The 11,884-nt window shown below is 43.5% G+C and overlaps 2 protein-coding genes across 3 annotated transcripts in view; both read right to left on the minus strand.

The window, feature by feature from the left end:
• The window catches only part of NACA (nascent polypeptide associated complex subunit alpha), a 12,600-nt gene extending 6,061 nt beyond the window's left edge, over positions 1-6,539 (minus strand). Inside the window, exons 1-2 of one of the 2 annotated variants that reach the window (XM_019669098.1) lie at positions 6,453-6,539; positions 5,560-5,631 (exon numbers count right to left, since the gene is read on the minus strand). In XM_019669098.1, coding sequence (XP_019524643.1) covers positions 5,560-5,629 — 70 coding nt within the window. In that variant the 5' untranslated portion in view covers positions 5,630-5,631; positions 6,453-6,539. Of the gene's footprint in view, positions 1-5,559; positions 5,632-5,953; positions 6,379-6,452 lie in introns of those variants that run through there. The other variant, XM_019669099.1, reaches the window with a different exon arrangement.
• A 2,178-nt stretch (positions 6,540-8,717) lies between these two features.
• PRIM1 (DNA primase subunit 1) overlaps positions 8,718-11,884 on the minus strand; it is a 16,696-nt gene continuing 13,529 nt past the window's right edge. The window contains exons 12-13 of the mRNA XM_019669096.1: positions 11,247-11,345; positions 8,718-9,813 (exon numbers count right to left, since the gene is read on the minus strand). Of these exons, the coding sequence (XP_019524641.1) occupies positions 9,794-9,813; positions 11,247-11,345 (119 nt within the window). The 3' untranslated portion in view covers positions 8,718-9,793. The remainder of the gene's footprint in view (positions 9,814-11,246; positions 11,346-11,884) is intronic.

Consider the following 11,884-nt stretch of genomic DNA (forward strand, 5'->3'; position numbering starts at 1 on the left):
CTTTGGGGGCTGGGGTAACTGGGGCTCCTTTTGGGGAGGAAGGCGTTGCAGTTGAGGGAGTGGGGGCTGCTTTGGGAGATGTTGCTGAGGCTCCTTTGGGGGAAGGAAGAGCCACGGTTGGAGGAGTGGGGGCTCCTTTGAGGGACAGAGTTGCTGGGGGCTCTTTTGGGGTGGGAGTCACAGCTGGGAGTTTGGGGGCCTCTTTAGGGGATGGGATCAGTGGGCCCCCTTTTGAGGAGGAAGGAACCACAGCTGAGGGAGTAGAGGTCCCTTTGGGAGGTGGGGTAGATGGGGACTCTTTAGGGGATGGGGTTGCTGGTCCCCCTTTGGGGGAGAGAGGGGCCACCACTGGGGGAGTAGGGACCTCTTTAGGGGATGGAGTGGGGGAATGCTTCTTGACTAGTGAGCCTTTAGGGGCTTGAAAAGAAAGACTGGCCTCTGGAAGAACTGAAGCTTCAATTAGAGAAATAGGGGACGAGAGATTTCCAGCAGGAGTATCAGGGATAGCAGGTACACTTTTAGAAACAGAAGGAGCAAGAGTTAAGGTAGAAGTAGCTGAACTCTTCTTGGTTGGCGGTCTTTTAGTCTGAGGAGACACACCAATCCCTACAGGAGATGGGGAGTCAGCTGGGTAAGTTCCTTTGGAAGATGCAGTAACAGAAGCACCAGTGTCCTCAGGTTGGTGCCCTTCAGGAGAGGAAGCCGCAGGTGCCAATTCTGAGGTACGAGAAATAGCATCAACGTTCTTTACACCCTGGGGAGTATCACCAGCTGGGGTAAGAGAGGGAAAGAGCTCAGACTTGGAAATATCAGAAGCTAGTGTCAAGGTAGCTGGAGAAACAGAAACATTCTGTGGTGATAAGGTCACAGCTGGAGCTCCAGGGCAACTTTCAGGAGTGGGAGGAACCAAAGGGAAAGTAGTAAGAGTGGAAGTACCCTTCTTGGCTGGGTGGATTTTAGGAGGTAAAGTGTCAGCTCCTTCTAGAAAAGGGCGGGTTGTAGTTGTAAGAGTGGAGGCCCCTTTGGCAACTGCAGGAGCCATCCCAGAAGTAGCAGCACTTTCCAAAGGAAATGTAGCTATAGTTGGGGTGAGAGAACTTTTGAGAAGCAGGCCATTGGGGTCTGGGCTTGCATAAGGATCTGTCTTGGTTATAGAGGTTGGGGAAATAACACCCAGAGGAGAGGTAGTGCTGGCTGGCTTAACTATGGGCAGAGGCTCTACAAGGCTTTTCTTTGCTAAGGTGGCTTCAGGACAAAGAGATACCTCCAGAGAAGATGATGTACTCTGGGGACAGGGGGCATGATTTTTAGGGGCTGCCAGGGACAATGGTAGTAGACTGGAGTCTTCCTTGGTAGGGAGTCCTGCCTGGGCTGGTGAAATAGGAGCTCCTAAAAGAGAGACAGGTACCGTCTGGAGATCTTTTTGTGTTGGCAACTTTACCAACACTGAAGCAGGGACACTTTTGCGGTCCTCAGGGACTGGCAGAGGAGAGAGCGGTATCCCCAGAGTGGTTGTTATTTGAGGAGCAGGAAGCTCTTTGGGAGCCACAGGGGCCATAGGCACAGCAGTACGGGAAGCTGAGTCTTTATTACTTATGGGACCTGAGGAAATTGGAGGAGAGACACAAGTAGCTACCTCAAAGGTAGAAGGCGCTACAGAAAATGGAGAGGGGTTAGTCATCATAAGTGAGGTGGTTCCAATAGAAGAAACAGGAGCTTCTTTTAATCCTGGACTCCCTGGAGAAACAGCAGGAATCTGGGTCACCAAAGGCTGTTTTTGAGTGGCATTAGGCGAGCCTTTGAGAATGAGAGCGGTTGTAGGAGATAAGGGAGAGGAGATAGTTGCATTTGAGGAGGCAGAAGGGCTGTAGGAGGCTATGCTACTGATGGCAGAAGGGCCTTTGTCAACAGACAGAGCCAGAGGGGAAGTTGGAGCCCCCACTGGAAAAGCAGCCACAGCAGCAGGAACTGCCTCATTTCTGGAAGGAAGGGGAGGAATTCCAGATTGCTGAGAAGGGTAGGAGGCCCCTATGGAAGAATGATCTACAGAAATGGTATCCACTACAGGATCTGACAGGACATTAGAGCCTGTCTGATCTATAGGTTGGACAGGAGAACCAAGACAACTCTGATGTAAAGGTGAAAGATGAGAGCCCAGAGAAGTGAGGAAAACTGGGGGGACATTGGGAGCCACAGTAACAGACTGGGTTGAAAGAGGTAAGGCAGCAGGTGGACTAAGGGGTCCCTTTAGGCTGAGGCTTACAGGGTTTTGTGCAGAAGTCAGAGCTGAGGAAATTGGGATGCCTTTGACCTGAGGGGAAGTGATGGCCAGGGGGGTGGCAGGTGGGGTCTGAGCACAGGAAACTACTCCAGATTGAACACAGGCCCCGGGACTTACAAGATGGGAAGGACCAGCACTGACTGTACCTGGAGGGATGGGGATACCTTTTGGATTAGGGACTACCTGAGGGGGAGCTTGAATAGGAGAGGTCTTTGGTTCTGAGGAAGCAATGGGGGCTGATAGAGATGTCACCAACCCTGACTCAGCCACAGCAACTGAAGGTGAACTAAGAGGGTTAGGTGGATAAACAGAGCTCTTCTGAACTGAGTGGGGAGCCAAGGCCATGAGAGCTAAGGGAGCTGACGAGGAATGGGCACCTTTCAGAGTTGGAGTTATCATGGGAGAGGCCAGAGCTAAGGCAGCTGGGGAGATGGGAGGCCCTATTAGGTTTGGTAGGAAAGCTGGGGTGTCAGGGGCAGAAGGGGCAGCTCCCAAAGGCAGGGCTGTCTCAGAGAATGACTGGGGAAAAGGAGGTTCAAAAGGGGTTGAGGCAATAGCAGAGGGAGAAAGGAATGGGGAAGGCTGGTTAGGGGTTGCCAGAGGGCACTGCTGGGGAGCCAGGGAGCAAGGAGGGGGAAGGGTAGGTTCAGGCTGCCCTAAGGCAGCAGTGACACTCAAGGCTGAAGACACAGGAAGCACAGCTGGAGGAGAAAAGCAAAAAAGGGGATAAACAAAGAAAGGGAAGGAAAAAAATAAAGGTGAGTTAAGCAGCCCAACTTGGTACAACATGCTTCACAAGAAACACTGGAGTTTTTAATCTGAGGATGAAAGTCACCACACAGGATTAGACAAAGGTGACAGGCAACAGCAACCTTCCTGAAACATACTAGTTAAGAATACATCCATAGTCAAGTTAAGAATACATCTGTCCCATTCCTTCGTCAAATGAACCCTAAGTTTTTCTCACAGGCCACAGAATCACCACTAGAAGAAGAGCTGTTCCACCCTGTCCACTGAAGGATCACAAACTAAAACAGGTACTGAAAACTGGAACAAGGAAGGTAGTGAGTGGTGATAGTGATGGGGAATTAGAGCTGAATGAGAAAAAACAGGTCTTTATATGCTCAGGCTTCCACTAGGTCAGGAAAATATCTGACTCAGAATAAAGTTTTAGGAAGGGGGTCTGGCACAAGTCAAGTCTTCCTAAAGTGGACGCTCTTCAGAATTTAATACTAAAGACTAAAGTATTAAATTAGGCCACTTAGCTTCCCTGTGCCTCGGTTTACTTATTCCAAACAAAAATCCAATCACAAATGGGCTGCATTCCAGTCTCTACAGACCTGCCCAGGTAATGTTAGCTTTTCAGACATCAATCTAAGATGAATTAAAATTGCCAGGGAGAGCTTAGCCACAAGGGTAGGGAGTGTATTATGAAACTGTAACCTAACTTGTTAAACCATTGGTCTATTTTGGAAGTAGGGAATTGGAGTGGAGTGAATACATTGGATTCCCATTCCTTAATCTGGACAAGCATGTCATTCTGCCAAAATAGACCAATATTTGGCACCAGAGTAAAGCTAAGCAAGATTTTCTGAATGACAGAAAAATCCATGCTCACTATTCAGGAGATAATAGGATTAGAGCAACAAATGCTCAACACCTAAAAGGGAGTATTTAAAAAAAAAAAAGCCCACAGCATCCAAATTCAATTTAATCAACCACAATTCTGAAGTTCTTAAGAGTATCCTACTACAGAAAATACAGGCGGCTCAACCAGTTTTACCTGGAGAGCTGGTAGGTCTTATAATTACAGTACAAGTGCAAACTTAGAATGTTTTCCTCTGACTGGACCTCAAGATGGGATAAGGCCCAGATTACTTGGTTTAGACACCATAACCAATTCCCGAGTTAGTCTTCTCATACATTCTAATAATTTAATTATACTTATAGAAAAAAAATCTGAGTGTTTATCACTGGCACTCCCATATTAGTATTAAACCTATGGTGCAAGCTCAAATTATTCAGGAATAAGTTTAATAGCACTGTCAAAGGATTGCTTCATAAGCAAATGGAATTAGTTTTGAGGCTTGAAACAAGATTAGTCCAAATTCATCTGAATTTTAGTCTCCATATTTGTAAAACAAAGTTGTTCCATGAAACTGTATGATTTTGTCTAACACTGAAATTACAAGTTTTTTTTGAGACAAGTCCTTTGTTTTTTCCCTTTCTTAAGTCCTCTGTAGTTCAAGGATTTCATATAGCTCATTCTCCAGCTCAGAGGCCCCCTCCTTTTTCTTTTCTAGCAGCTGTATTAATCCCTTCAGCTGCTAAAATCAGACAGGCAGGGAGGGAGAACTATAATACTTTCAACTATAAACAACTCTATTTTAATTTCAGGAGACAAAAATTGCCCTTAAGTGACAGGTGCAATAAAAAAAAAAATTTACTGTAAGAAAAAAGTGAGGATGGAGGCGACACCCTTAAGATTCCCCTCAGTTCTGCACAACTGACTCAGCAAGATCATCATTAAATCTTTTCATTAACCCCCTTTCAAACTGTATAGAGATGTATTTCAACCGGAATTCAAAACTTGCCTTTACACTATGCTCTACATACATAATTTCAAAGCTATAAAGCAGTCAAAGGAAGGCTTTATTTCAATCATGGGTTCCAGACAAGCTGTTGATGCAGGCACTATTCTAGCACACTAGAAACATCTCAGCACCAATCTATAAAACAAGTTAACTAATCTTCGAGGGCCCTCGGGCCCACTAGGACACATTTACCACCCGCGCACATCTCATCCAGACATGTGATGATGGCACAATGCCAAGCTCTGCCATCTAAAACCTTGATGCAACTTGCTGGCTGGAACTTCACAAAAGCTCAGGTCTCCTTGGCCTGCCAGTGTCATCTAGTTCTAATTGGTAAGAATCACTGAGCCCCTACCCAGCTCAGTTTTCCTATGAGGTGAGGGTTCCACAGCAGAGTTCCCTTTGAAGCAGTTGCCATACCTACAAAGTGGGCCAGGGAGCTTTTAATGTTCCCGAATCTTAAATATACTGTTTTTTTCCCACTCCCTAATGAAGTCTGTCCTTCCTGGACAGCAGTTAATATTATGGACTCTCCTCCCTGGTAGAGCTACAGCCTATCCTTTAATAAGAGTTACGGTAACTCCGAAAGAAGTGTATTCATTCTCTTTGTCACTTTACCCACCAAATGGTCTCAGGGTCAATCTTAAAATCTTAATTAACGGCACGGGGGCTAGGAGAACCTACCTGTCTCAGCCTGCGGCTGTGGCAACTCCTGCTCTGTAGCAGGGACCGTTTCTGTGGCTTCACCGGGCATTTCTGGAAGGGAATAAAAAGGAGGTCTGAATTGACTGGGATCCGTTCTGCTGCCCAACCCACAGCCAAATATTCTTAAAAACTCTGCGGAAGACTTTGAAGAAAAAATCATGAGGGTGTTTGGGGACAACCCGCCCCAGGGCAGCTGGGAATAGGTTGAGAAATATGACGTGACCCTCAGATATCCGATCAAAGTGGACTTCCCAGTGCCCAGGGGTTCATTTTATTCCACACTCCAAATCTCACAAGGGCAGCAATCAGCATTGCGCTCTCAACCCGAGAGAGGATCCGGCTTGGTCCTGACCATGGGAGGCTTAAACACTACCTTGAGCGACCTCCTCTCCTACGTTCACGCTGCCTGGGCCGGGTCCTCCAGGACTCCCGTTTGCCGGCTTTCGGGAATCAGAAGGGGAAAGAGGGTGCGCTATGTCCCAACACTCGCTTGTCACAACAACAACGATGGGGTGTGTGTGGGGGGGTGGGGGGCAGCTTCCAAGGCTGTGACCCTATAACCTATGGATTCTCACGAAGCCGTTCCCAACAGCAGATGCACTTCGCTTTCGTCCCCAACACCGCAACGGCCCCATCATCCCAGCCCTGAACACCGGGTCCGAATCGAGGCCCTTCTGCCTTGCTTTTGCCAGGACACCAATCGCAGACCCCATTTTGTCCGGAGGCCCCAAAGCCACACTTCCCAATGTCGACTAGGAACCCGGTGGCCCCATAAAGCCAACAACTCTCCTTAGCTCTCAGTCTCCTGGGCGGCTTAGCCTGCAAGAAGGGCGGATGACTGCGGATAGACTAGCGGCAAAGACAGAACTTACTGTGCGGGAAACACGGAACCAAGATGGCGGCAGAAAGAGAGACAGCGACCGAGAGCGTGACCCACGCCTGTTGCAGAAGGAAGCCAGGTGAGGAGGGGCGGGACTAGAATCTGCTTCCGGGTCAGAGCTGCCGCCAGTTATTTCCTTTAACCGGTGACCCCTCCGTCCGGCTGTTCACAGACGAGGGTGGTGACGAGGTCTAAATAAGGGTAAGAATTCAGAAGAGGACGCGCTGGCCTGGCAAGAACTCTCAGCTCGGAGCCACGCGGTCCTTAGATAGCCCACCCCTTCCCGTACCCCACATCGAAGTATTTTTGATACCTGAAGGGTAACTGCAATGAGAGAAGCAACCAACCAGTGCCTTCTGGTCAGCAAAATAGTCCCAGCGGTATTACTGCGACTTCTAGTTTTTCCTTCTCAAACAAAGCAGGAAAATAGGCTTTAAATATCGAATGCCACAGAGATTGTATTCACACCAGTGGAAGGTAGCAGTGACTTAGGTTAACCCTCAAATATTTTATTTTTGGAATACATAATTTAGACCTGTTGAAGTTATAGAGGTACAGATTACTCTTTCCAGAAGAAAACATAAGCACACATACATTTTTTTTTTTTTGCTTGCTATTTTGGGCATTTAGGTATCTTGAAACATCCATTCTAGGCGTCCAGTATCCCACGTTAAGAGCCCATACAGTAGTATTCTTGAGAAGTGGAATATAAAATCTGTCTTATTAATGGAAAGGCTATATAGGTCCTGACTTCCGTATCCTCTGGCCCTACCAAAGAGCTCAACAAATATATTACCTAAACTAGCTAACATCACTTGAGCTTTAAGACAATTGTGGCTGCCTTTTTTTTTTAAAGATTTTTTTTATTGGGGAGTTGGGAAGGGGAACAGCCAAGTTGTTATCCTTCAATCTTAGTTGTGGAGGACGCAGCTAGCTCAGCTCAAGGTGCTGTACAGGTTCTATCTTAGTTGCGTGGGCATAGACCACCATCCCACGTGGGAGTTGATCGGAAACCTTGTTGTTAGGAGCATGTGCTCTCACCAGCTGAGCCATCCTGCCACCTGTTCGCAGCTCAGCAGCAGCTCAGCTCAGGCACAGCTCACTGACCCATGTGGGAATCGAACTGGAGACTGTTATTCAGAGCTCGCGCTCTTAACCAACTGAGCCACTGGGCTGGCCCTGTGGCTGCCTTTTAAGAAAATCAGTGAACACTTAAAATGCTCTGAAAGCTACTTTAAAATATCTAAGATCTTGACCACAATGAAGTGAGGATTAGGATTATAGTTTACCAGAATGAGAAATTCTGAAATTCTCTTCCGACAGGAGAGGCAATATTGTGGAGTGATTAAGAACATGGCTCTGAAGCCAGACTCCTTTGTCTGAATCTCAGGTTGGTCAACTACTTGTGATCTCAGGCAAGTTAATTAACCAATTTGTGCCTCAAGTTTCCTCACTTATAAAATGGTGATAATGGTAGCTACTTAATAGGATTGTTAGATTAAATTAGGTAAAATATGTACATCACTTAAAAATTGTTTATTGTTACTATTAAAATTGTAGATAGAATATCTTTCTAAGTAAATAAGCGATCTGGAATGTCAGTGAAGTATACTTAGTTTCAGAAGGGCCAGCAATTGCCAGCTGTCTCCTTAGACAAATAAAACTACGTACATTTTGACCATTCCTTCTTTCCCAGCAAGCCCACTGACTTTTCTCTCTGTTGTTAATGACTACCTAAGGAAGGATATATTTTCTTTTTGGGTTTCTTTATAAATTGGGCATGTTTGGAGATGGAATCCAGTTCTGTGCCATTTCTACAGTTATAATAAATGGAGGAGTTGGCAAATCAGAGAATAGGGAAGTCAATAGTCTTTGAGCGTGTTTCTGCTATCTTTGGGAAACAAACATTTACTCTTACACAAGCACAGTATGTTTTATAATTAATTTTATGGGCTAGTATACAAGTTTTTTTCTTGACCAATCTAAAGTTATCTCCTACCATAAGCAGAGGGATGGAAGATTAGTATACCAGCTTTTATTCAAGGGTTTTAATATTAAAGTATTATAATACTTTAATGCTAGACATATTGGAAGCTTAACACATCTAGTTGAAAGTATGTTACCAGTCTTTTCACTCTCATTCTGAGTTCTTAACATGGACTAATGAGTCTTTTAGTAAGTTTGTATTCAGGAATTTCAATTGACGTAGTTTTCAAACCTGACGATAGAATAATACATAGTAACAGAAGCTCTCAAATAACGAGGAATTTTGCAGTCTTTAATATTTTTTCTTAAAAAATTAGAAAAGAGAAAGAAATGAAGGCATTTCAGTGTTGACTGAATTACAGAATGTTTTATATAAATCAAAAGATAAAAGAAAAAAACTATGGAGAAAAGTGTTAAAAAGAAATGCATAGGAAAATTTTCATAAATCATGGAAAGTACCTGCCTGATAGCTTGCTTCTCAGAAGATAGAATGCAAACCAGAATGATTGTTTTTAGATCAGTTGTAAAACCAGGCAAACGAAATCTGACATGTCAGAATCTATAATACAAAATAAAGTATGGAAGAAATGGAAACTTTAAGTATCTGGATATATAGAAAGTTCAAACATTTTGACAAAACAAGTACAACAGGGTTTGTGTTGGTGAAGTTGATTATTTTTTCTAAGCTGCTTCTTTATGGTGTAGACTAATGGAATTGTTCCAGTTCTCTGAGGGAAGAAGTTAGGAGCTACAATTGCAACAGTTGTAAACCATACTTTACTAATAAGTCATATCTTTTGAAATTTTGGTAGATTTAGATGAGTTTTAAAAGATGGACAGTGGTGAGTGGCCTGACCTATAAAAATATCAGTAAGCAAAATTAGGAAGTGACTGAACACACACTCCAGGTATAATTAACTTAAGTGTCTAAGACTTAAGGACAAAGTCCTTATTTACCTAGAGTATTTACTCCAGAAATATGGAGGCTGTATTCAGTGAGCTGATATTAAAGTCTTGGGACATATTACTGCTCAGTTACCTCTATACATGGCAACTGGTAGAAGCATGTATATCAGAAATCTTAGAATTATCTTTGTATAATTAAGTTTTACAAATTTATCTGCAATGTACTTATTCCTCTCTCTATTGCTCCTTCCAGGAATGTAAACAGTCTCCTTTGGTGGTCTCAGGAATCTTTTCAATATAATTATTTCTCAAGAAAAGGAAATTTTGCTTTGAGCATTAAAATGCATACATAGTTCTGCCATATTTATTAAATGACTCTTGAAGTATTTGATTCTTGGTTGAAGGTAGAAGTTATCCACATTGGTTGGAGGGGAATTATCTTCAGAAGTCTTTTTGTAAATCTAAAATAGAATAGATCTGTATCAAAGGATAGTAAAGGAAAACAAAATAAAGTGCATTTATTTTCACATTCTGATTTGCTTAATGTTTCCATTCAATTCACATTATGCATCAAGATTTGCTTTCACATTTGCTGAAGCCCACATTATAGGCTGAGCTAGTACAGAACAAGAATACAAAGGACTTAATATGGCCAGTTGGAATGGCAGCTTCAACCAGGCTTTCCAAGTTCAGAGTCATCATTGTTCATTCAGTAGGCACATATTTGAGTGTCTACTATGAATAGAGCATTATCTTAGACACTACTCTTTAACCATCACACATTTTATTCACAAATGAAGTAGAAAGGGAGTTTGTGTTTCCATAATGTTGCTACAGTTTTCTATGGTATCCATCAACCTCCTGAATAATAGTCACCACTGATTTTTCTCCTTCTGGCTTACACATATGCTCGGGTCTCTTCTATTCAAAGAACTCTTCCTTTGACACTGATATCCTCTTAGCACTTCCCTCTAGTTCCTATACCAACAAAATGTTATCATTTCCCTAGTGCATTTGACACTTGATCATCTTGAAAATTTCCTTTCTCCTGGCTTCTGTGGCACTTTTACTTCTATCTTTCATCTCTCCACTTCCAAATCATTACCAAGTCTCAAGGATGGCTCTAGTATTTATACCTTTTGGAGATCTCAATGCTAGTCCTACTGCTAATAGCCCAATTGGGGGTTCTTTGTATCCTCTACCTCTCTCCAGGTATACTGTTGCTAGATTTATCTTTCTAGACAAAACTACACTCCCTTCAGTCTGCTTCTTCAGATTTCTATCCCATCACTTCCTGACACATCTTTTTCCAGATTAGCTGTACTACTTGATGGCCTCCAGAGTGACCCAATGCTATTCTGCCTGTATGCCTTTGCTCCTGCTATTCCTTCAAGAATAAAAATCCTGTCTCCTTTTCCCACTCCTGTACCTTTATCTCATCAAATCTGTTTGTAGAAATACTACTCATACTTCAAAGCATTGTATATTGGTATAGGGGATTAGAATTCATATAGCAGCTCAATGAAAAGAGTTCAGATACCACCCTTTTAAATCTCAGGTTATTTCAATCAGATGAGATCTCTCTCTTAGCATTTTGTACTTCTTTGTTTTTGTACTAGTTAGTACTTCCTAAGGTCAGGGAGGCACAGAGTAGAATTCATCTTTGTGTAATTTATCTTTGTTTCCCTCATAGTACCTGGAAGGTGTTTAATGAATATGTGTTGAACTGAATTAAGGGACCTCAATTTTCAAAAACACTAAGGATAATAAGATAAATCAATAACTTTTTTGGGGAGGGCAAAGACTAGACCTCTAAAATTGCTCACTTACTGGATGCTTTAAACTACCCATACTAAGATCTAAATTGTTAATAGGGAAAGGGATAAAGTCTTACCACTCTTCTTGAGAAGTTCTCCTTTTCGGGATTTATCCAGGTTTTCAAGAAACTGTTCAAAAACTTTTACATAAGGAGCTAGACTGGTCTTCTTATACTCTAAATTATAAAGACCATGCATTATAATTAGCTAGCATTTTGGCAGCAAGAATAACATGAAAGTATAACTTTAAGTTTCTTGTAAGAATTCTCTAGAACAATGCTCTCCAATAGAAATATGAGAAACGTGTAATTTGAAACACACTAGTAGCCACATTAAAAAGGTGATTTTTTTTTTTTTTTAAAGATTTTACTGGGGAATTGGGGGAGGGGAACAGACAAATTGCTGTCATTTTGTTCTTCAGTCTAGTTGTGGAGGACGTTGCTTCACTGGCCCATGTTGGTATTATCATTGCGCTCTACCTGGTTGAGGCAGATCGGTCGCCGGCCTCTGGACGGCTGCTCATGGTGGCTCATGGCAGCTCACACCGGCTGCCGGCCGCTCACGCTGGCTGCTGGCCACACACGATAGCTTATGGCAGCCCACTGCAGCAGGGGCTGCAGCCTACGCCGGGGACTCATGGCAGCCCAGCTCCAGGTCGAGCTGTTGTTCACCATCTTAGCTGTAGAGGGCAGTGTCACTGGCCCCCATGTGGGAT

This window comes from Hipposideros armiger, unplaced genomic scaffold, assembly GCF_001890085.2.
Source record: "Hipposideros armiger isolate ML-2016 unplaced genomic scaffold, ASM189008v1 scaffold_548, whole genome shotgun sequence".
In the NCBI taxonomy this organism is placed as follows: Eukaryota; Metazoa; Chordata; class Mammalia; order Chiroptera; family Hipposideridae; genus Hipposideros; species Hipposideros armiger.